The sequence below is a fragment of the Zonotrichia albicollis genome, chromosome 4, assembly GCF_047830755.1.
Source record: "Zonotrichia albicollis isolate bZonAlb1 chromosome 4, bZonAlb1.hap1, whole genome shotgun sequence".
Lineage (NCBI taxonomy): Eukaryota > Metazoa > Chordata > Aves > Passeriformes > Passerellidae > Zonotrichia > Zonotrichia albicollis.
The window spans coordinates 15,008,901-15,034,787 of NC_133822.1; the positions used below are offsets into that span (position 1 = coordinate 15,008,901).

The 25,887-nt window shown below is 43.7% G+C and overlaps 1 protein-coding gene across 2 annotated transcripts in view; it reads right to left on the reverse strand.

Annotated features, from left to right (window-relative positions):
* Window positions 1–5,243: 5,243 nt before the first annotated feature.
* BCL2L13 (BCL2 like 13) overlaps window positions 5,244–25,887 on the reverse strand; it is a 33,873-nt gene continuing 13,229 nt past the window's right edge. Inside the window, exons 1-6 of one of the 2 annotated variants that reach the window (XM_074538898.1) lie at window positions 24,353–24,374; window positions 23,549–23,659; window positions 22,480–22,636; window positions 20,475–20,544; window positions 15,418–15,561; window positions 5,244–6,333 (exon numbers count right to left, since the gene is read on the reverse strand). In XM_074538898.1, the coding sequence (XP_074394999.1) occupies window positions 5,524–6,333; window positions 15,418–15,561; window positions 20,475–20,544; window positions 22,480–22,636; window positions 23,549–23,659; window positions 24,353–24,359 (1,299 nt within the window). In that variant the 5' untranslated portion in view covers window positions 24,360–24,374 and the 3' untranslated portion in view covers window positions 5,244–5,523. Of the gene's footprint in view, window positions 6,334–15,417; window positions 15,562–20,474; window positions 20,545–22,479; window positions 22,637–23,548; window positions 23,660–24,352; window positions 24,375–25,887 lie in introns of those variants that run through there. The other variant, XM_074538897.1, reaches the window with a different exon arrangement.

Consider the following 25,887-nt stretch of genomic DNA (forward strand, 5'->3'; position numbering starts at 1 on the left):
CTGGACTTAACACTACTGACCCTTCCAAGCCAAGTCCTGGACAGGTACCTTCACTGTACCAGACACAAACTGAATTCTGTTGCCTAGACCTGCTCCCTCTGGGCCTGAGAGCTCTACCTGAGTCAAGCAGTGCTAGCTTAAATTTTATAAACACCCCTCCCCCCTTTTTTGTTTTGTTATGGCAATACACAGCTTGCGCTCTTAAGCACAGGTACATCCATTAAGTGAAAGTAATACTGTTCTTGTACCCTTCCTGATGCTGAAATTAAGCAGTCCAAGGCACAGCTTTTGCCCTCATTAGGTAGAGCAGATATTGTGCCTCACACCCCTCCATGTTTCACAGAATCACCTGGTTTGGAAAAGACCTTTGAGATTGACTCCAGTCCATGACCAAACACCACCTTGCCAACCAGACCATGGCACTGAGTGCCACATCCAGTCTTTTCAATCAGTCACCTCCAGGGACAGTGACTCCACCAGCTCCCTGCAGCCCATTCCAATGTCCAATCACCCTTTCTGTGAAGAACTTCCCCATGTCCAAGCTAAACCTCCCCTGGCACTGCCTAAGGCTGTGCCATCCTGTCCTGCTGCTGCTGCCTTGGAGAAGAGCCTGACCCCTCCTGGCTCCTCCCTCCTGTCAGGTACTTGTGAGTGACCAGGTCTGCCCTGAGCCTCCTCCTCTCCAGGCTGAGCTCTCCCAGCTCCCTCAGCTGCTCCTTGCAGGATTTGTGTTCCAGACCCCTCACCAGCCTTGCTGCCTTCTCTGGACTCACTCCAGCCCCTCAGCATCGCTCCTGAGCTGAGGGGCCAGGACTGGGCACAGCCCTGGAGCTGTGCCCTCACCAGTGCTGAGGACAGGGGCAGAATCCCTGCCCTGCTCCTGCCCACACCATTCCTGAGCCAGGCCAGGAGCCATCACTGGCCTTCTTGGGCACCTGGGCACTCTGCTGGCTCATGTTCAGCTGCTGTCAGTCACAACCCAGGTCCCTTCCTGCCTGGCCACTGTCCAGCCACTCTGTTCCCAGCCTGCAGCACTGCAGGGGTTGTGCCCAAAGTGCAGGACCTGGCACTTGGTTTTGTTGAACCTCCCAACACTGAACTCAGCTTATGGATCCAGCCTGTGCAGGGCCCTCCCAGAGCTCTCCTCCCCTCCAGCAAACAAACACTTGCACCCAACTTGGTGTCCTCTGCAAATCTGCTGATGTTAAACTCAATGTCTTCATCCAGATCATCAATAAAGATACTAACCAGGAATTTTTCACTGGGAAACATTTTCTCCCCTTGAGCTCCAACAAGAGCAGACACAGAGCACAGAATATGACATTCTACTAAACCCTGGGCTTTCTGCTGCCTGTAGGCATCACAGCTGGGCCAGCCACGTGCACCTCTCCACCCAGTCCCCCATTTCACAAGAAAAGGTTCTAGTAATTACACTCTGTAACTAACAGGAACTTGCTCTGGCTTAGTGACTGCAGAGCCAGAAGCATTTCTAGTTTTTCCCAGAACAGCAATATCTACTTTACTAGGGCTTTGCCAGTACTGCCATAACCCTGTAACTGACATTTAATATAGGGAAGGTTTATAACCTCATATTATTTCATCTTCTACAATCATTAAAATGAAAGAAGACCAAACTTTAGCAGCTTTCTTGTTAAGTACTAATTAAACTTTTCATTTGTGACCACTAGAAAGCATTGATTAGTTTAAAAATCCAGTCCAACGTTTTAGCCTAGCTGTGATCAGGGGTAAGAAAGGAAATGGGATTCTGGCAGCAAAACTTGTCTGGTACAAGAGCACTCAGCACTGCAGCTTCCACCTGGCACTTGAGCTGGAGCTGCCTGAGCACAGCCAGAGTGAAAACGAAGCCCTCACAAACAGCAAGGATGGATTCCTGCAGTGCTGACTTGCCCCACAGCTCAGGGGCCTCAGGAGCCCACCAGGCTCCACCCAGCACACAGGAGCTGCAGCTGGCTGGGACAGGGCCCTCACCTGCACTTTGGGCTTTTGGGCAACACAACAATTCTGCCTTTGCTCTCAGCCTCTTGTTCCTGCAGTGCCAGCTGAAGAAAGTCCTTGCCCAGCTCCCACAATGCCCAGCTAAGCAGAGCTTAGAATTAAGCACAGCTGAATTAAGTTGCACCTTACCTTGAAAGCCTTTCCCTTGACAGCTCCTTATTGAGCATGCTGCCCACTGCAGTTCCCTAAGTATTTCCCACTTTTTTCACAGATCCAGCCCTCTGCTGTTTTAGCATCTCAGCTTTAGGGTATGCTAAGGATAAATTGAAGACAGAATGGGTCTAAGGTAGATATTTTGTTAAAGTACAGGCCACTAGAGGAGAGATATTGAGGCACTTCTGAGAAGGGGATGAGCAACACAAGTGGAAGTAATTCTATATGGCCTTTTGCAAGTGTATAGCTCCTGCCTCCCCTCTGCCAGCTAGGAGAGATCCACTAAGGAGAGGCTGCATCACACCTTCCAGGGTAACTGGAGCCTACAGTTTAAGGTTACTGTAATATACTTGAAGATGGGGGAAGAAAACTTCCATTTTCTAATTCTCACCTCTTAACAGAGCAGCCTCTCACTCAGGTCTGTAGGAACACTGCCATCTGAGCTTACCCCCCTTTGGTGCCTTCCACAAGGCCTGGCCCAGCTCTGACCACAGGACTCCAAACTCTGCAGAATTCTACCCCACAGCTGACCTTTTTAACTAGTGGAGTACTCCCAGAGGAAACAGACTCATACAATAAATTTTTTGAACATGTGGTCAGTTCAAATTCTCACTGATTTGCCAAATCTAAAAGGCCCCAGAAGGAAAAGAACATTATAAACAAAGGACCAAGTAAGCAAAACACAGTGCAACTGATGCTCCATGAAATGCAGCAACACGCAGATACTCAAGACTTCTGCCTGACCACAGAAATGCCTGACACAGTAATTTCTTTTCCTTACCACTGCTGCCACCTTCTCACTGCTGTGCGTGGATGCTTTTTATTTCATGCCCCACTGGCTCCTTGTGGCAGAAAGTTTTTAACTTCTTCCCTTGCCAGCTTGGATTTATTCTTGTTTGTCCTCTACTCATCTCCACACTACTACTGAAACAAGCCCATCCACAGGGAAGATGAAGTAACAGCAGCTCCACCCTCCCCTATTGGTACACAAATTATCCAGAGTGTCCTCAGACTCCATCTCTGCCTCAGAGTAACCTGCTGGGTGCCTAGAGGTGGGGCTGTGCCAAAAGCAGCTTCATTGCCTTCAGGAAGGAAGGGATGTGGGTTAAGAACAGTTTGTGCCCAGAGAGGAACCCAAAGCCTTCAGCAAAGCACAGAGAGGGGCAGCCCTGCCCCAACCTGACCAAGCAATAATCCACCCTTGCCACCTCAGAGACTGTGCCAATCCCTGATAAACACAACATGTGAAATGAAGCAAAGCTGTTCCTGCATGTCTGTGACAGATGGAGATGAAGAGACCTCTCCTCCACGTAGGGAAGCCCCTGCAAGGGGCCAGGAGGGGAACTGCCCTGGTGGGGAGGCAGACACCAGAGAGCCCCTGTGGCATGAGGAGGTCCCAATGACCCCTTCTGGGACACAGCACGGCACCAGAAAATGGCAAAAAAAAGTCAATTCCATTTTGAAATGTGATAAAAGATTTGGGGTTCTTTTTTTTGATAAGGCCAACTTGCTATGTTTTATACATGGAAGAAGAGCAATCAATGATCAACAGTACAGTCCAGAACTCCAGAGCTCCAAGTTCAGTCCACAGCTGCAGTATACACACAACCCTTCCTCTTAATAGTCAACTTCACACACACACAGTTCAAAACCCAGTAAGTTTTCTAGAAAATCCATTTCACAAAAGCTTACACAAAAATAATTCCTCAGAATCTGATACATTCTGACTAACTTTCCAGCATCCTGGGATAGGAAAATGCAGCAAGAATATCCTAAGATAGAGAATATGCTAAGATCTCGTCATTCTGAGATCCCTTAAGAAACAGGCTCATCAGGATATGGTTATTTAGAAGTACCTTGTCTTTGTGCTTTGCAAAGACTTCCCCATAAGCTCATGTTTTGTTTTTTACATTATCACAAGTTCCCTTTCACCTTCCTCCATCTGGTCTAAGCCACAGTGCCAGCACCAACCCTCAGATCCATCAGTTCTGCCTGGGAAGCCCAAGGTGTTGCCCACGGAGCTGCAGCTGGACAAGGACAGACACACAATGTGCTGAAGGAGGAACACTTGCAGCTGGATCCCACTAAGGAGCAGGGCAATACCTGAAAGGCTTCTCTCCACACACACCTCAAGTGTTGTGACTGCAGAAAGGGGGATTTCCTTTTTTTGCCAAAGTTAATTGCTCATGATTGGTGAACCTGTAAGTTGAGGTAATTACAGATTCGCAGTCGCAGAAGTTGCACTGAACAGCACTCCGGGCCAGGTCAGGAACAAGCAGATAGAGATGTTTAATGCTCTTTTGCTCAGTTATTAGAATCCATTGCTTTATATATCTGGGATGCTGTCACAGGCAAGACCAAGTTAGGGCTAAATACACTCTGTGCTTAACTTGGGAAAGACAATGCAGACTGCAGCGTGACACAGGATAGCAGAGCATTTAATATCTGAATTGCACTTGAGGCACTGGCCTTGCTTCCACATGGGTTTGCTGTATTTTTGCTGAATATACCCCAGATATCAGAGTCGTGATCCCAAGGGCACCGTGTCCAGCATCAATTTCGTACCTCTGGTAACTGAAGGGTTTGCAGTAAAGTGGGCTGGGCAGGAGCAGAGCAAATGGATTCTCAAACCAGCAAACAGCAGTGTCCCTCCCACCCTCCTGGGCAGCACCTCTGCCCCAGCAACACCAGGATGCTCAGAGATAATACAACTAGAGAGAGGCAGCATCTTCACAGGATGGGGCTCCAGTAAACGTTAGGGGCCAAAACCAGTGTGAGCCAAGAGGTAAGAATAAGCACTGTCCCACTGGGGCTTAGGAGGAACCTGGAAGGTTATGAGGAGCAGTGCTGTACCTGAGAGGAAGCTGAGACAAAAGGGACACCAGCCTCTCGCTACAGGACTCAGGTTGCTAATGTTTGTTAGGAGGGGCTCGGGGGCACAACGGGAAGTGACAAGACAGCACAGCTGCAATAGCGGTCAATCTGAGAAGCCAAAATCTCCAGGGGCTGGCAGCAGCTGGCTCTCCCCTTCCCCTGGGGATTTTTTGTTCCAGTTCCTAGAGTATGAGCACCCCTTTCTTCAGCACCTGCACTTTAAGTTCTTAAATTTGCAGATTTTTTTTTGTTTTTTTTTTAAAAATACCCCCGTACTTTAATCACGAAAAACCAGTCCCCGCCCCGATTCTACTAAAAACATGATTGTCCGTAGCTGGAGGCTTATTGAACAACCTCACCTCATCACCACTGAGTTACTCAAATGTCCAATTAAACAGCAGGCAGCTCAACCTTTAGGTAACACAACTACAAAAATTGGATGTGCTCTCTTCTCTCCTCCCTCCTCCTGAGAGAGCTCTGTTACTTTTTCCTAAGTGCCAGCGCTACTCCGACTGCCACGGCCAATATAGCGACCGCGGCAGCCCCGCCGTACAGCAGTATCGATTTCCCTTCTGGCAACAGGATAGGCTTCTCCTCTGCAGCCGAGGACTTCTCTTCTATTTCTTCCAAATGGCCCTCTTTCCCTGCTTTTTTTTCCCCTGGAAGCACTATTTTCTCAGGTTCTGGTGCAGCCTTTTCTTCTGATGGGGCTAACTTTGGGACAGGTTTACTTAACACGGGGATTTCAGGTTCAACAAGCTCTTCAGCTGCTTTTCCCTTCTCCTCCTGTTTTGTACGCAGAAGTGCAGAGGGATGTGCTTTTTCAGCAGCAGCAATTTCAGGAGGTTTTATTTCCTGTAAAGAAGCAGAGGTTTCTGGAAAGGCTGCCTGTATGGTCTCTGCAGCACCAGCTGGCACCACTGCTTCCTCAATCCCCTCTGGTATCTCTTCCTTCTCCACGTGAACAATGTCAGAGTTGGAAGAGTTGTTCTCACTCCTCTCTTCAGCCCCTCCGTTGCTGTCCAGGCTTTTGACCTCTTCAGGATCCATGGCCACCTGCTGCCAGGACTCGGGTCCCAGGGACACTGGCAGGCTCTCCGTGTGCCAGCTCTGACTGGCTGACAGGGACACGGGCAGGCCCTCCGACTGCCACGACGTGGTCACCGTGGGCGACTCCGGGGGGCTCACCTGCCCTGAGTTGTCACTGGTCAGGATGTAGATGTCATTGCTGTCCTCTGCAATCAGCCCGGGATACTCTTCCTCTTCGGATTCCAAAGTGAAGACTGTTCCCTACGAACAAAAAGGAGGACACAACACGTGAGTGATTCCTTCAGCGTTCCCTCTGTACAGGACACCTGGAAACTTGGTGAGCTGGAAGAAAGATGAGAGGGCCTCTGCAGGAGCAGCAGCTGCCTGACCTACATTTCAGTAGGGATTACAGAACCCAGCTGCTCCAGCTGGCGTGTGCAGAGAATGGAACCCCTTACATGAGCTTTGCTGGGAGCTCCTCCTTTCCCTGACTTTATCACCATGACATCACCAAAACGCACCACATGGTCATTATTAAGCTGACAAGACACTACAGTCTGAAACCAAACTGCAACAGAACAAAGAAATCAAACAGAAGAAAACAATCCCAGCTGAATACCACTCACTCCCCACTCCTTTCTGTGCAAGTGCTCTCTATTGCTTGTCTGTTTTCACCTAACAGCGTTCCTCTTATATTAATTTTATCCCATTTCCAGTGCTATGTGAAGCCTGAATTTCTACTTTGTACCAACAAGCTGGTATCTACAATAATTCTAGTATTTTACTAAAATTTTAGCTATTCTTCAATGAGTTCACTTTCAAAAACTGCCATCATAACTTTGGCTACACAACTGAAGTTGAAACAAGCAACCAAGCACAGACACCCAGAGATGGTGACAGGGTCTGCTTGCTTTTATTTAGCTAGGAAAAATCTGTAGGCATCCTAAAAATTTGACAATGGGTTTCAGCTGGAGAAACTGGAAGTGTAGAATACTGATTCCCTGCAATCAGCCCAGTTCCTGTACTGGGCTCTATGTTTCATAGTCTAGAATATCCCTTCGGCCAGCTCAGGCCAGCTGCTCCCTCCCAGCCTCCTGTGCCTCTCCTCACTGGCACAGCATGAAACACTGAAAAGATTGTACACTCACTCCTTTGGCCAGCAGGTTTTGCCCTGCATGTTGTTAAGTAGGAAATACTTTCACTGAAATATAAGCCACTAACAGACACCTACAATCAAAGTAAATTTTTTATTTCCACAAGTGATACAGACTCAGAAAAACTGCAATTAAACAACAACAAAATAATTAGGGGTAAAACCTGCAGTCTCACAAACCTCTGTACTATCCTCCTCTCTGTTCAGCTCCTCACTCCCACAGATCAGGATGAATTCATCTCCTGTCCACACCACATCACAACACACTAGACCATGTCTGTGGTGTGACACTAGACCATGTCTGTGTGCAAGAAAGAACAGGGACACACACCACTGATAGCAGCTCTGCTCTTAACATTCCAGTGGAAGTGCACACATGCACTGACTCACTCAGCATGAGGCACATACAAAAATATTCCAAAACCACACTGTGCTGCTGAGGATTTGTGAGCTCTGGTGATTGTAGAAAAAATAACCACCAACAAGGGCTACACATGGCCTGAATTCCCCTGAAGTCACACAGTGTGCACTTGTAAAAGCCAAGAGGCTTTGAGCCATGACTCAGCAGCCCACGGAGGGGAGAATGGAGCCACCTGTAGTCGTGGGGACAGTGGGGACAGAGAGTGCCCTGAAATTACAACCATGCTGACACTTCTAAATACATACTCACACTGGAGATCTGCTTCTCACAAAATACAGGCAAGATACACATCCAGAGGGTAATATGGAGGATAAACTGCTTTGGAGAGGGTAAGGAAATGAAGGGATGGTTACACAAGGAACATGGGCCATCCTCCTAATTTCAAATACCTTGTTAGTAAGTGTAGCAACACTACACCACAGCCTGCCTTCAGCAGGAGGGCCAAAGGGACTCAAGAGTTTCATTGTTCCTTTTCTCATGCAAACTGTGCTGACCTCAAAAGAGTTATCAGCTGCTGGCTCCCTATAAATCAGAGCCTTATGCAGCCTGGCTGATTCCTTTCTGTCTTTACAGACAATTTACCTTCCGTGTCAGTGCCTCAGGGCCACAGCTCCCCAGCCTTGGACAGACACATCTCCCTGGCTGGGAGGGCTGGGGCAGAGCTGACACACTGGCAATTCCAGCACCTTTTCGTTAAAAGCTTATGAAGCTTTAATTGAAAATTTAGACAGTAATAGGCATTATTTAGGATCCATGATTAATATTTCTTGAGCTGAATTAAGATTTAATACATAAAGTCAAGCGGATAAAGCTGGGATTTTGTGCTGGTTCAGTTGAGGTTTGCACTTTGGTGGGGTTTTTTTTTCTTTTTAAAGCAGCTGTGATAAAAACTGAATGACATTTAGGACAATTCTCTTGATTCATCTACAGATGTGACCCAGAAGCAAATCTCCAACAGGCAGATTATTTCAGGACAGGATGGAACATGTGGAAGGATTTTTAATAACCTGAGGAGGCCTTATGTAAGCCCTACACTTTAGATTTAATAGTAAGTAAGGAATGTATGTAAGCATTTCTTTATCTGCTTTGTTTATTGTAAATAGACAGTTTACTGCTTCAAACCAGAAACATCAGGGTTGCTCTTTCTCATATATGTGGTTGGAAGCTTGCAAACCTGGGAGTGGTTTAGAGAACCACATCAGGTGTGGTAGAGAAGCTGGAGTCCCTCCCTGCACTTCCTGCCACTCCTGATCCCAACCACTGCCACTTGAGGGAAGAGTTGGCACACCTTAGGAGACAGAGAACTGCACATTTCCCTGCTTGGCTAGAACACAGCAAGAAAGGCCACATCCCATGAGGCAGTCCTGGGGAAAGGATCAGCTACAGAAATCAATCACTGTGCTCAGCCTATGGGGTTTCACCCAGGAATGCTCCACAATGCCTCTACAAGTGACAGGAAGCACTGTTAACAAATGTGGCACACCTGCCCTCAGGAGAGGATGCAGCCAGTAGGGTGAGGCACACTGGACAGCAGCAACATGGTAACAAAATAATGAAAAAAAGGTCTGAAAGCTCCTACAATAATATAGTACACACAACTGTTGCTTAAAAACACCTGTAAACTTTCAATTATGACTTAAAGACAGCAAACATAACAAAATGTCCCTCAAAACACAGAAACTGACTCTTATGTTGTCTATATTATCTTTCATAGTTTTCCAGTATGTCTATTATTAAGTGTATACAAACAAACAGGCTCATTACCTATAGTATATATTTGCTAAACAGGAAAACCTTTAACTACACATAAGGAAAAAAAAAATCCTTATTTCACAAAACAATAATTTCAGCATAATTTATGCAAAGCTGCTGTTGGTGCCAAGAGATACTCAAATCAAAATTCTGAATGTCTCAAAGATAAAAGCAACTCTTTTCTCTACAAAAAATAGTAGGAGTAGTAACACACATTCTATCTATAACAGAGATGAGATGAGATTAGAACAGAAGAGATCCCCATTAAGGTGTCCAACAAAGCATTTGCTGCATCTTAGAGCAGACTAAGCCCTGTAAACTCCAAAGACCAGGAAAATGCAAAACACTGTGTCTAACTGCTGTTGAAGCTTCTTCTAGGGTTTGGTTTTAAGTGTTCTTAAAAGCTCAACTGGTCTCTCTGGTTCAGTTCCTAAAGTAGAAACAAGGATGGATACGGATAGGCAACTCACACAAAACTCATTTTTGAAGACACAAAAAACCCCACCTGAAAAATATGCAGTCCAGCAAGCCACCTGTACCCCCCAGACCCTGATTTTGTCCAACACAGGCAAAAATTCTGTACAGGTCAGAGAGAGCCACCAGAGGAAAAACCTTCATGTTCCCTGAGCTTCAGCCCCTCAACATAAAATAGACAGAGCCACATAAAATCCCTGAGAAAAAGAGTATCCTGAGGCTCAAGAGAAAATGCTTGCAGAACACAGTGTCCCAGGAGAGCAATCTTGGCTATGATAAAAATTTCAAACACTCAACTCAGCTAGGAAGTTTCTTAGGTGAGGGCACTGACTGTCTTGTAACTTAACCTATCCCAGAGAGAAATGAAATTCCAGAGGTGCTTGGACAGAGTTCTCATGCACACAGTGTGGCTCAGGGCTTGGACTCAGGGATCCTTGGGGGTCCCTTCCAACTCAGGACCCTCTGTGCCTCTGTGGCCATCTGCCCCACACCAACAGTGTCACAGCAACGAGCACTGGGAACCCATCAAATGCATTTGTGCTAAAATCCAGTCTGAAAAACAAGAGGCAAGAACTGGCCTGTGTCCAGGGATCCTAAGACATCTCCCACGGGGAAATAAGCAAACTTCCCACAACAACAAGCTGGGAATGTGCTCGCTGCATTATCTGTGGCTGTGGCAGAGGAGCAGCTGTGTGCTGGGGCAGGGGCACCTGTGCCCAGGAATGGCTTCACTCCCACCTGGGTGTGCCCAGGCTCCAGGTGCTCCTGTATCCATGCCCAGCCCAGTTATACCAAACCTTTCAGACCTTCGTGGAAGTCAGATTTGACAGCATCACCCAGCTAATCCTTCAGAGAAATGGATTATAAAGCAGCTTCTGACAACACTCAGATACAAAACAAAACACTTTAAAATATACAGAAGTCCCAAAAAGCCCTCAGGCATTTACTGTGCCTCTGCTCATCCCTCTGAAACTGTCAAGATAGGTGGAGCCAAGAAAAAGAGAGCAGAGTTCTTACAAATAGGATTGCACTTTTTATTAAGGAAAAAAAAAAAAGAAAAGAAGGTCAAGTGAACCACATCAAAGCACTCTGATATTGCAGGCACTGCTCTCATTCCCTTCAAGGAATGCAGAAATGATCCTCTTCCATCCCTACCTTCCAACATAACCTCTACAACCTGCAGGAAGCCAGCATCAAAGCAACACCCTTTAGGTTTGAGTCTTATGGTTTAAAATGAGATAAATTCAGTTATTTATAGACCACTTCTTCAGATTTGAAGTTGTTGGAAGGGAAAAGAGAAAGGAGATCTAGTTGCTCCTTTACTATTTAATGTCCTTCTTCAGCCACAGTGCCTAAAAATTTAAAAAATCTATTACTGAACCAAAGAAGTTACATATAAATAAAAGGGGACAATTCGCTGCAGTATTCCATGACACAAACATAAAGCAAAATTATTTTGAAAGGAAAACTCCTTCCTAGGACTCCTCTAACTAGACTGCCTTTTCTTGCCTCTCTGCCACATTAAACTTACTTCTCCTCCTCCAGCAGAGCACGTCTCTCTATTTCTGCATTGTCATTCCCAGGGCAGACACCTGGACTGCTGCAGGAGATTTTCATCTTGGGAAGCACAAACTGACTACCTCAGTTCCCTAGGATAACAATTGCCTCTTTACTCCCTTTCTCCTGCAGACTGTCAACACTCTCTAATATGTGTATTATTCAATCACCAGCAGCAAAGAAAACAACCAAGCCAGCTGCAAAGCCCAAGACAAAACACTGGAGACACAGAGAGAACAGCTCCTCTGAGGCTGAGATAGGAAACTGTAAACACTATGGAAATTTCAAGCAAATTTACTTTTACCCCTTCAGCATGGGCACTTAAGTAGTTAAATGCAAATCCAGGTCTGAACTCCATGAGACAAAATTCCTTGGGAAGGTAGAGACAATTTCTGCCACTGGTCACAATGTAACTCCCAGGCTGAGAAGAAAGGTTTGATTAAGTGCACTCTGATAAACAGCTTCAAACAAGGGGAAAGCAGAGGGGCTGGTAACAGGAATGGGAACCAGAGGAAAAAAAAAAGGCAGCTGGTTTCCAAGAAAACTTACACTCTTTTCTCCTTATAGACATTCCCAGATATTTCTAAAAAGATGAAATCTAATCATGGAAAACAGGATCTGCAGAACTTGAGAAGTAATAAATTATTTGGGAAGGGGTGGGAAAGGAAGAGGGGGAAAAAATCCTTACCAACAGACTGGTCTTACTGTGCACTTTTCCAGGAGACCAACAATTGCTTCTGATGCAGCAGCATTCAGCCCGGGAGGAGTCAGGGAGAGCAAAGAGGCAGCGGAGGTAGGAGGAGAGAAGGGAGGGGAGAGGAGGAAAGGGGAGGGGAAAAGAGGAAAGGGGAGGGGAGAGCCTGCACACACTGCCTGTCGGTGTCTGTAGAGCCCTGACTGCTTTTGGGAAAGGAAAGAACAAAGCTACTTGTAAATCCTGCTGGGTATTGTTTTGCAATGGCTCAGGATAAAGGAAGGTCTGAGCAGGACCAGTGCACCCACTAGTCAGGAGGAAGAAATGTGTGTCCCACATATGTCTGTTTAAAGAACCTGCTGGAATGCCCAGCATGCTTTTTGCTCCAAATGAGGGATCTTGCTAAAACTTAAGAGTCAAACAGGTAAATGCAAGAGTTGCAGCCAAACCCACCAGAGCAATTAGTGAAAGAGGGAGCATAAAACTATGCCAGCCATTCCCTCACCAACCCACCAGTACATTCCAGTCCCACACTGTCATCAAAGTTAGCTAAATTACAATTTTAGTGCCTGAAGGGAGAATGGGAGGGGAACACTCATTGTTTCAATACACCATCTAAGCACCATATCTCTGTGGGACTAGCATGGAAAATAAAAAAGCAACTACTCATCCTCCAGGATATCAAATTTCTTGTTTCCCATAAGCCATGCCAATTTCTTGAAACCTGCTGCGTAGCTACCCAATTTGTAAACCTTTATTCCCTTGAGCTGGAAATTTTGCTTTTGGTTAGTTGTGTACCATCCTCAGTCAGATGCTTTCCTGGACCCAGAAGCCTCCTGAGCTCACAGGAGAGCCCCAAGCCTTGCACACATGCAGAGCCCTGGGAGCTCTTGCAGCTGCACTATGGCTGCAGAGGATGATGCAGCAAACGGATGACACAGCTCTGTGGGATTCTGACTGCACAGATCTGCACTGAGGCACAGGAAGGGCTCAGCTGACCCCTCACCTTTGACTGGCTACTCCCCTCCTGGCAAAGGCTGACTTCAATCCAAAAACTGAGGAAAATCCCAAATGGTGCCAAGGGATGAGGCAGCACCAGAGACACTACAGAGCTTTTCAGGTCTGCCCTGAAGAGCTGACTCCTTTAAAGCTCTCCTCTGCTCCAGATCCACAGAAAACCAGACAGGCTATTCTTGCTTCTCACTTTTAAGCAAGCTCTCAGCTGCTGCAGGAAAGACCTAACTTCATACAGCTCCAAAATAACACAAAAATGGAACCTCTTACTGTCACAGCACCATGAGTCACTAGAGACTCCCAGGTTTACACACTGCCCTTATGGCTCAAGCAAATTACTGTCAACTTGATCCAGCACACAGAGCCCCTGTGGCAGATGCTTATCTCAAAAAATGCAAACACTCCAACACTTCCCTGTGGCTACCAGCCTGCCAAGCTCTTCCTGGCCCTTCTCAGAACACAACCCCTCCCATCCTGGCCCCATGCCCTGCTCCCAGCACTGCCATCCCATACTGGCAACAAACCCAGAAACACACCACAGGGTGAAAATGAACCTTTTCCTTACAGGGAGGAAAAAATAAAATATAACCATTTATTCCCCTTCCTCCACAAAAAGCCACATGCCCAGTGGGTCCCCAAGCCCATGCCCAGAGCAACTCACAAAGATTAGTGCAGCTACATTAATTCATCTGGAAAGGATTTTCATCACCTAGTCTCTTTCCTCGCCTCTTGTGCTGTTTCAAAAATAGCTGTGCCCTGTTTGCTGCCCTGCCTGTGTCAGTCTGATTTTCTGCCTGGCTGGATGTGCACAGACAGGCTGGGAGCTCACTGGACACCCCCGCCCCTGATCTGCCCATCCCTGCACAGCCAGCCAGACACCAAGCACAGCCGGGCTGGAAAGCTGCTTGTTTTCAGAAGCTTTGAGCTCTGTGAAGTGTGTTTACAGCAGGCCTTAAAAAGGGGCTGCACAACACAGCACAGCCCTTCTGGAGGTCAAAAAACAAGGCAGAAAAGCACAGAACTATGAACATTGATCTGTGTAAAAGCTGCAAGTAAGGGCCTGCCCGGGGATGAAAATACTTTTGAGATATGAGTGCATCAACCAAGGTAATTTGGCTGTGTGCTGTCAGTGCTTCTGCCCATTAAAGACAAACAATCCCTCCCATGGGCCTTGAGAACTGCTCTCCACAACTGCCAGGAAGGGAACAGGTAAAGAGGGGGCAGATGTGCAGAAATTCTGGAACAAGCAACTCTTCCAAAAAACCCCTCAGGTAAACTCTTGAAATACGAGAAGCTTCTGAAAGAGATTTTTCCTACTAGTACTTTTTTATCACTGCGTTTTCCTGAACAGCTTTTCTTTTTAGAATAAATCAGCTTGCTGGAGCCATTTCACAAATCCCAGATTAATTCCACTCAAGTCTGGCATTCTTCCCAAAGCCAGTAATCTTAGGCTCAGCCTTCAAGACCCAGCTCATCAGCTGTGAGCTGCCTTTCTGAAACATTTCTAAATGAAACTTGCTCAGCATGCCATGACTCAGGAACACTGCTCACCATGAATTAATGATTTCTACAAGGAAAGATGCAGCACAAAGAAATCCTGGTTGCTTATTCTATGCATGTTCCTCTACAGCTATAAACTCTAATATGCATTAGCTATCTTATCATAAAAAATAATTAGTACCTATTGACATTTCTGTATGCAGTGCTTGCCAATTACCTATCTGCTAAGAAACTCTCTGAAATTTAAAAGGAGGAAAAACCCCAAATACCTTTTCCAGCAGTCACCAGAGGATGAAGACACCATTACAAAGAGAAGCCTTCTGGGCATATAACCTCTTGTTACAGGTTTCTGCTTCCAAATGCAGTGCTCCATGTATATTAACAGGGCAGCACAAAGCTCACCATACTGCAACAAATTAGCACCTTAACACACACTGTATGAAAATTAATTGTTATCTGACACCTGAGCACCTCCTCAATTTCAACAGCAATCCAACAAACTGTGCAAAGAACTGGAACAGACTGCCTGGGGAAATAGTGGAGTCCAATCACTCAGGTCTTTAATATCAACATCAGAAATGAATGGCTGAAAGTCAGTTCTGCCTTGGGGCAGAGAAGAGAAAGAGATGACTGCCCAAGGTCCCTTTCTGATCCTGACCTCCTGATCATTTCTTCAATTTCTTTTTCTGAGTCATTTCTCCTTGCATCTGCTTACTTCCAGCAACCCCTCTTAGCTTTCACTCCTACTTAGGATCACACTTAGAAATGAGGTCTTCTTACCCATCCTCCTTGTTCAATGATATAATCTGCAGAATAATCTTCTAGATATGTCACCCCAAAGTTCACAAGGGCACTCAGTGGTTCCTGGCCCCTTCTAGTCAGCTCCATCAGAAATTGTTGTAACAGAACCAGGGGCACCAAGACCTTCAAAAAAAAAAAAAAAAGAAAAAAAATACTGTGAACAAATAAATACAGAAAGCATTATCAATACTACTTTCCAACTAGAACAGAATTCATGTGTCCACAGAAAAGATCTGAGTCTTCAAGTCCAAAGGTACCAGGGACTATACACTTCATTTCTGAGAAGACACAAGGCAAACACACAATAAAATGCACTAAAAAGGAAGGACTTAATCTGCTAAGCAAAAACCCACAGTCTAATTGAGCTAGACTAAGAGATTTTCACACTTAGAATTAATATAAGAGAATTCACACCACTGCAGTGTTTTCTTAAGCCCCACTTTTTTCCCAGCACAGGGTTCAGGTAGAGAAGTAGAACTTGCTACCCCAGAAGTGGAAAGACAAAACATCTTAACAGCTTAAAGGGATATGCATCCACATGCAAACAGCAAACTCATACACATTCTTTCTTGAACAGGGACACTGCACTAGACAGTCTCTTTAGAAGTTCACACTTAGCTTTGAGGCAGGACTGGAACAAACACCTCCACCCAGCAGCACAGCATTACAAACATGTTTAAAATGACAAGCACAAAGCCCTTTCCATGTCAAACTCTCCCCCGATACCAAATTTAACACAGAGAGATCTTCCTCCCTTATTTCCTACTCCCATTCCTCTGTAGAAACCTTTAAACTGAATGTTCAGCCTTAACCCAAATTGCTCTGGAAGATGCAAGACTGTGAATCCACCTCCTTCATATTATACAGTTCTAGGCACTTCCTTCTGCCATTACGTTTTTGTTTACCTAAACAGCATGCAGTTGAACTTTTAAACTCTAAATTTATTCTCACAGAGCATGCAAGTGGCCCTCTGGGCTTCCTTCATATGCAGCACCTCGCCAAGGTCGGAAACTGGCATGAACTGAAGTCATTAGCATCTGAAAAACCTTTATTATGACACAGGAGAAAAATATTTGTTTTACTGCATTTTAATTGAGGCAACTGCACTGCACATCTATTCACTGTGCAGACTGGAAGGCTGTTTCCCAGCTGCACAAGGGAGATGAAGGCTCTGCTACTGCTCATCCTCACTCCTAATGCCTCCTTCCCTCGCCAGTCCCTTCCCCCATCAGCCTGGTTCTCTTTTCTGTAAATATCCTGCACTGCTATTACCAGAAATCACACCTTAGTGTGCAAAGCTGGGGGAAGATGAATAGGCAAAGTAAGCTGAAATTGAGATTTGTTCTAAATTCATGGTGGCATCACACTGAGATTGACTACTAAAACCAGATAGGGCCTAAAAATGCCCATAATCTGGTAAATTTGATGTTCCAGCTCATTAACAAAGGAGCCCAAGAGTGTGGCAGACAAGTTATGTCACAGACAGAGAAATTATAAAAGAAATTTATAAAAGAATTTAGAATATATTTATTTATTTATTAAATTTAGAATATATTATAAAATAATTTAGCAGAGCAGGCCTCATAAGATTAGGCTGGCCTGTCACTTCTTCTAAGTGCAGATAAGTACTTTGCAAGTACCCATGCAAAACCAATCTTGGTATGAGTAGTTTGTTAACACAACAACCAATTCTTGAGGAGAAAAACAACCAGCACCTGCATAAACATTAAATCTGTCCCACAAGAATCAGTGAAGAAAATACATAAACAATTCAAGAACAGAGAGATTTGATAGAGAAGTCAAATATCTCTTACTGACCAATGGCAAGAAAGCTGTTAACCAATTAAAGTTGCACAGAAGGCCTCTACAAACTGTATAAAATGAGTTGTGCGAATAAAGAATTGGCTTTTCCTGCATGAAGAACATGGAGTCTCAGCTGACTCCCTACAACAAGGTTAGAGTAGTGTTGTTCTGTGCTGAACAGTTAGCACTGATAACTGTTAACATTCACCAGGGATGTCATGGTGCCAGAAGTTTAAAAGTGTTTGAATTTTAAAAGATTGGGGTTTTGAGGTTCTTACAATTAAACTCAACTCAGAGGCAGAAGAGGTGCAAGATCACAGTGCACAGATAGAAGGAACAGGCCAAGATGAGGTGTCAAGAGGAATCAAAAAAGCTCAAGTTCAAAGCTAGGGATCTTTCAGAGGCTTTGGGCACACCCACATAACTCTACAGCAGCATGAACACTGAGATCTCAAAATATTTGACATTTAATGAGGCAGAAGGCAAAAGAAACAAAAGCAAGGAAGGGCTGCTTGGGAAATGAATGGAGCTAAAATGCTGGCATAGTGAATATGATTGTTGCCTTCTTCCTTTGCCAACTTGATGCCAAATCTACCCATTCACCCCAAATTCAGCAAACCTCTTCAGGGCCCAGAGTGAGGGACCAAACTCAAACTCCAACATCCAGTCCCACACAGAGCAACAAACAGCACCCAGCTCTCCCTTCCTGCTGAAATTCTGACACTCCTGGCCCTGAGACCAGCAGGAACAGGAGAGGCTGGCCCTAAATTCACAAAACAAATCACTTCACAGTACTTCCACAGAAGTTAACACCACCTTTGTGTACAGAAGAGCAGCTGTGTGAACAACGGTGAGATTTAAGTAGAACAAAGTGAAAATACAGAATCTGCAATTCGAAGCAACTGCAGTTCCCTCCACCACGATGCCTGGGAAGGAATGCTAGGGGCTATTTATATTTTGACTGAAGAGAAACACAGAGAAAAGAAGTTGGCAGGAGAAAACTTCTAGGGAATCATTATAAAACCCACTTTGCTATCAGAAGATAGCAGACTGTGTAAATGAAACTCTTGCGTCCACTACACTATTGCAATCCCATTGTACAATATTACAAATTTAAATGTACACAAAAAAGACACAAAGAAAGTTCAGAGGAAGCTGTATTTTTTGAGGAAGCTATATCCGAAATTATTGCAGTTCTCTGTACCTTTTGACCATTTCAACTTAAAATCAATCCAATTCTTCACATGATTATTTCTTATATTTTTGTTGCACTATTCTTTGCCCCCATTAATCAGCAAGAATGGGACACTGAGATGACTGCTACCCTACTCACCAGTTCAACTGGCTCTCAATACCAGTATCTGTTATCCTTTCAACTGATGCACAACAGTGGGATTATACATTCTGGATATATGTATTTAATCAGTTTTAAGCAAAAAACATAAAAACTCAGCAGTGCAGTATTTAAAAAATTTTATTATGTTCATTTTATTATAGAAATTCAATTTGTCTTGTATGGGGTGGTTTGGAATTTGTTTTTTTTTTAAATAAGAGCCTTATTTCAAACAGAAGATGAAGACCCTTGTCCTTTCCAGAATTCAACATGAACATGTTTTCCTAACAGCTTCTTCAGAGTAAAAATTAGGCTGAACTGAGATGGCAGGAAAGGTATCCAGATTTCTTCTGTTACAAAACACAATTCTGATTAAGATGATAAAGGAAATTAAAAGGAAATGAAACCAACACAAATGTTCTGCATGTCCTCAAAACAAAGATTATTGAAGGAACTGCTGGGCATTCCTGGAGCTCCAAACGACCAGAAAAACAATCCAAACAGATGCTGTGCTGGGGTACAAAACTTCCCCTCCGGATTGCTTTTATGGCATTTTCACATGGACTGTGTGTTTTGCAGCAGCAAATGTCAGAGGCAAGCAGAGCTGATGACAGAGATGTTCTGGATGATGCTCTCCACCACAACTGATGGGGACTGAAATCCACTGAAATCCTGAGCCCCAGGGGCTGCAGGAATGCAGCAGCAATGGAGCTGGGTCAGAAAGCCCCAAATGCAGCCCTCTCATGCAGCCAGGAGGATTCATCCATCCTCAGGAGGTGGGGACCCAAAGCACACTGACCTGAGGAGCCCCAGGCACCTCCTCCCTTGCCAGCTGAGCCACAATGCCTGGCTTTATGCTTGGCTGAAAAGTGAGATGTGCTAGCTTAAGCCACCTTCTTGATAATCAGATTTCATGGTTGTTTAAACCAAAATGCTGTGAATCACAAGATGACAAATTGAAAGAGTGCACACATAAAGCAATGATAATTGCTGGAGCCATGGGCAGTAACTTGTCATGCAACGTTTATTAAACTGCTGTTCAAGGGCCCACACCCTTGGTTAGATGAACACTTTCTGAAGTAAGCAAGGAAACCTAAGTCAGGAAAAAGTTTTTCTGGAAAAAAAAAATGTAAAGAGGAGGGAGAAGATTTCTTGTTCTATTTTAAATGTAAGACTACATTTTACCACTCAAATTGTGACTACATTTTCAAGTAGTTATTTCATTCTTTCATTCTTTTTTGATGCCCACTGAACCCATCAAGGAATGATTATGGTGATGAATTCAAATGATTAATGAAAGACAAATCTGGGAAGAATCATCTACTCATTCTACATTATAAGTAATTTAAGATAGCTAATTTACAGATTTGCATTTTGTTTGAAAAAGAAGATTCCCATCATTTGAGATAACTACTCTTGAAACCAGGTAGGAACACCATCCCTACATTTTCTGAACAATTGAAATATCATGAAGATACTGTCAATTTTTATTTTCACCATGTTCAGCACTCTTTTTTACATTTATTTTAAACCTGACATTGGAGCAGAGAAAGAACAGAGAATTGTTATGAAAAAACCATCTCAGATTTCATTCCAAAACTAACCTCTCTTGGGAATTTAAAAAAAATAAGTCAAGCAACATGCCTAACTTTCCATTTTACCAAACTAAAGGCAGATTGACCTAACACTTCAACAACTTCTAGCTAAATTATCTATAAAATTACCCACTATGTGCACATCTACCACTCTGAGAGTGCCATTTATTTCACACTAAAACCAAGTTCTTTCTATTTCTGGCCCTCTGGCAAGCACAAGTGCAGCTAGTACGAACAATGTGGCCATCAAGGAGACCCAAGACATATCCAAGGACACATCCAAGTGCAAGTGACAGCTCTGGTACCTTGTTCCACCCACTGGCATGAGCAGATGCCTCGTGCGTGCGCTCCCGATACTCCTGATACGTCACCGGCCTGCAGAAGTGAAACCAACACTGAAAGTTATAAAAGGAAACAAAAGAACATGAATAAAAGAAAGTTCTCCGTTTCTAGAGGACAAAATATTTGCACATGCATTACAGCAAGTCATTTTCAGGAGCTAACAAGTCTTGTGGTTCAGGACATAAAACAGCAGCACCAGACAGGGTCAGGAAGGCATCACCTTTCTCCCACTTACACACTTTGATGTAACTGGTGAATTTCCTAATAATTTGATACTCTACAACTTAAAAGACATTAGATAAGTAGGTTTTCTGATATGCTAGAAAATTTCTAAGCTCTTGCATATATTTTTTTTATAATCTTAAGATTTTAAAGATAGAAAATTCCACTAAGAAATCCATACCTGAGCAAGAGGCCAATGCAGAGAAATATTGTGTAATCAATACAGGCTATGGACTAACACAGACTGACTGCATTATGTCAGAGTTGAAACTTTTATTTGCAAGAAACAGCACTTCTGATCACAAAACCCCTTCATACTTCAGTAGATACCTCTATTCTAGATTTATCACATCTCCACTTCTCTGAATTGGGGTGATGGAATTCCTCCCTTCCATGCTCTTTTCTCCAAGATCATCTGGCATCTCAAAGTCAGTAACAGCAAAGGCTTTCTGCCAAGTGACAGCAGAAGATGCACTGCTTCAAAAGCAGCTGTCAGCCCAACCCATTACAAAAGGCAAATTCAGGTTTCAGTTTAATGGAAATAGTGGTAACTGGCATTGGAGAGAAAACTGCTTCTTGAACTCCAGGAACCATGGAGTCATGATCCAACAGCTTACTGTACCCTAACACTTGTTTAGATGCATGTCAGAGGGCAGGAAAATAAAAGCCAAATTAAAAAGTATTGCATTAAATAGCACTAGTCCAGCAACAGGGGGAAAAGAACTGAGTTAATGCACAGTGGGGAAAACATAATCTGTGTTTGTCATTTTAAGGGCAGTCTCTTGACTTCCTTGGCACATTAATTCTTTGAAACCAAATCTAAATCAATCAATGGGATGAGCAGAGCAGGAACAGCTGCAGGAAGGATATTATCAAGAGATTAAACAGTAGCTCTAGTTTGCCTTAGAAAAAGGCAACACGGTTTCACAGGCATTTCAGACTTTATGGATGTACATGCATAAATAAAACATTATTTAGAAAGCAAATATTTTCCTATAGAAAACATAGGAAGCCTAGAACATCAGAATATCAACAAACTAGAATCACTTAAATGCATGGCTGCATTTATGCAACTCTTCCTAAAGCAGCACCTTCCAACTCCAGCTCTCTACCAACACATTTTGGAGGTCACTCAGAAAAGCTCAAGTAGTTCATGCAGATCCATTAAACTGCAGGCTGGTCATTTATAACAGCAAACCAAGCAACCACAACAACTGTATTAATTTGCAAAGACATTAATTAAGGTACTAGCACACCAACTGCAATGTTCTGTTTACACAGTAAGCTTAAGCTAGCACGACAGCTGTTAAGGCACCAAGGTTAGCCCAGGGGCCCACATCTGCTTCAGATGTGCACCTGAAGGGTGGTCACAAAGTCTGTAACTCCCATCCTCTCCAGGAAACCCTCCCTCTCATCAAGGGCCAGACCACAATCAAACCCTCAGCTCCACTCTGTAAGGCTAAGGACATTAATGTGGCTACAGCACTGATGAACTGGCAATGGCAGCTCAAACTGCTTGATGCAGCCTCAAAAATTCAGCAACAAAAGCTTAGAAAAATTTTAGAACTTACATTGCTACAAAAAGCAAATACCACAAAGAAGTATTTGCACGTTACATTGCAAAACAACAAAAAACCCAGCCAGATAAAGGAAGATTGAAAAAGAAATGCAATACAAGATGCAGTACCAACTTCAGCATTCACAGTGCAAAAAGAAACAGCTTTGGAAAAGCAAATGGAAACTCACTTGCTAAGCAAGCTCTGCAGTGCTTTGTGCAGATGTTCCTTCAATTCCTGGGACACCTTCTCCCCCAGATGAGCCAGACAATCTTCTATGGAGCTCTCTGGGTTGGCAGGGCTGAACACTGGGGAAGTGTGGCAGTCAAAGCCCGTAGTGGTAAATGCTGAGAGAAGAAGGTACACAAAATCAAACAGATTCACACAAGAACATCAACAGTCTCAGATTTCTTATCCCAGCACTTTACACAGTTTACATAAGGGACAAAAAAATTCACAGTTCTGTAGTCAAAGTATACAACGATCAAATCATAGTAAAATTGTCCTAATACATTCTGGAAGTGCTACTAACAAGGCAGAGATGACTTTGAGCTACATTTCCCCACCAGCTCTTGTTTCACAATTGCATCCTATCCAGAAGTTTGCTGAATGTGCAGCTATTCTCCCATTTTAAGCTGACCCTGGCATCTTCTCATAGTAAATTGGCCCACACATGGACATCTCTGCAGCAGTACTAGAGCATCCATTTTTTAAATATTATTTTGTTCATAAAACCTTTTCCTTCTCAGTTTAAAACTTCTAAGAAAGTTCCATATGAAAGAACTTAAACAGCTCTAGAGTGTTTCTATTTCAGATTTGTGATTTGCAGCTCACATGCAAAACAAAGATGGGTTTGAAATCATTCCTATAAAAGCCACATCTCCAGGTCAAAGCATACCACAAAAAATAAACCTGGTGGAAGGGAGAAATCTGAAGGTTTAAGTGCACGCTCATTGACATATTAGCTCCTGAGGACTTCTGCCATCAAGTGAAGCAGCTTAAGGGCTGCTTACTTTCCATTATTTATAGTAGACTATTAAATGTCATCCAGTTGTTTGCTTTGGCCAGGCTCCACCACTCCAAATGGTAATGTTTAACTATTTTACTCCATGTGGCAATGTGTACAAATCTTGTGGGGGGAGGAGGATAAAGAGATTCAAGGCATTCAAAAATCTCTTTAACTGGAGTACCTGTTACAAATTAACCACCATTACAGTGCATAGAGATTATGGATTGAAACTGGAAAACCTGAAGAGCACCTTCCAAGATTTCTTCATCAAGACGTTTTAGCTCCTCCTCGATTTCTATTTTAATCTTCTCCAAAGCCTCTTTCTCCAGAGCATGTTGTGCCACAAGCTGTTGTTGAGTCCCTGAAAGAAACCAGAGAAATCATTCAAATATTTTAATTTCATGTTTCAAGCAAGGTAGATAATGGAACATGGTATTGAAATATTAAGTATAAAGGAATTTGAGGTGAAAGTTGGATTTCAGACAGCAACAAGTATGATCCCTCCAGAGGACTTGCTACAAAAGTTTTATTATATTATTAACCCAGAAACACATTAACATCCAGGCCTATTCAAGGTAGAACTGGTGCTTTAAATAAAAATTGTAAAATAAATAAATAAATAAACAAGAACAGTAAAGCTACAAACAGGATACACAGGAACTTTAAAGGCAACATCTTCAACTTAAGACCAAAAACAAAACAAGGCACATAAATAATCATCCATTACACCTAATACATTTATTATCAAACTACACCAAAACAAAGCAGACTGGCATAAGCTTGATTTTTAGCAGCAAAATATAAAATTTATATTGATGCCTGCAAAATCTACAGCATTCTCAGAGCAACTATGCAATGACATCAATGGAGAATCCTGAAACCTGTGAACTGTGCATCATTTCCCTGGCCATGAGGAGTCCACAGGCCACAATTTAACACTGGGTTCACAAGCAAGACTGGAGGCAAAGGACCTCACAATGTTCAGTCAGTTGCCAATTCTCTCTTAACCAAGAAATTTAAGAATTTGAAATGGCTACATTTCCCCAGAACTCACATGCCATGGTTTGGGATCACATTTTCCATGTGCTGACTCCAGATATTGGTAACAGAAGTTGTTTCAGCCATATCAGTCAGGGTTACACAGACTCTCAGTCATCTTAGTCATTATTCTGTACCAAGAGACACAAAACTGTTTCCAAACAAACCCAGGTACTCAGGACATCTGAATTTCTCACCCTTTCTGCACCTGCACCCAGGGCTACAGCTCTACCCAGACATCCAGACAATGTTCTGCTCTACAGACACTCTTCACCCAGCTGAAGAAAACAAAAAGGGGAAAGGATTTGTATCTGTAATGTTGGTGTCATCTGACTCAATTTCCTCCTCATCCATATTCATACCCAGATCTTCAGGTAAGTCCTGTAACAGCCAGGGGAGCTTTCTGGCACATCTTTTTTCATTCCTGTTTTGAAGGCACTAAATCATAATTTGGTGGTCTCATGAATGAGAGCTTTGTGGCCTGTTTCCTTGGGTTTGGTTCTCTGCTGGAACTCACTTTAAGTGTTGTCTTGCCTTCCCTTTTCTTCCACAATGGACACATATAATCACTAAATTTCATAAAAGGGTGTGTGAAAACTGTAAAAGCACTCAACACACACAGATGTGTGGTTAACTACACACTAGTGAAGTACACTGTGCATTTTCTGTAATTAAAAAACCAACAGACAATAAGCTTTTATGGTCTCCTACAATTGAAAAAGATGTTAAAAATCCATAGTATCAACCCACTGAACATGTGTTAATGCTTAAAAACCCAGCACCAGGATCCCTCTAAACCAATGTATGCTTAAGTCAGTATAAAATGTTTTCATGTATTTCTGTGACCAGTCACTGTAATTCCACTTGACTTAACCACACATGTTCAGAATAACTTTACTTAGCTTCTTAAATCCCTTCCCAAGTAGCATCTCTGCCAGTCTGAGTAATAAATTCCAGAGAGGAGCACAGTGTTCCTCCTTCTGGTTAATGCCCTGTCAGTCCCTCTCAGTTGCTTTTTTGCAGACCTGAACCACTGCTCTGGAACCAAGTGCAACAAGTGTGAGCAAGTTCACCCCTTGTGTGAACCTGTGCTTTCCCTGGGTCTGCAAGGCCAGAGGAGCAGCCATTCTCACAGGAATAATGTGACAATGATCACCCCTGACAAGCTGTCATACCTGATAAGAAGTCACCCAGAAAATGGAAGGAAGGGAAATTCCACTGCTGCCAGAGTACAAAGAGCTGTTTAGATAATCAGCACTGCACTCAATGGTTTCCATCTCCCAACACCCACAACTCTGCAGCAGCTGCTGATTCTGAGAGCACCTGACTATTCAGCCATGCCAGAACATCCAAACCCCACCCCTCCCCACAGCAGTGACTTTGCACTCTTTATTCCCCTGATAAACAATGGATTCCAGCTTTCTGCATCTCCTGGATATTGACTGCTACCAGCAAACACTGCACACTGCAAAGGTCCTAAGTGAGGGGTACCTTTTTCTCCATTATCCAACTTCCAAGCCACAAATAGGCAGAAGAAAACAGTAAAACCAG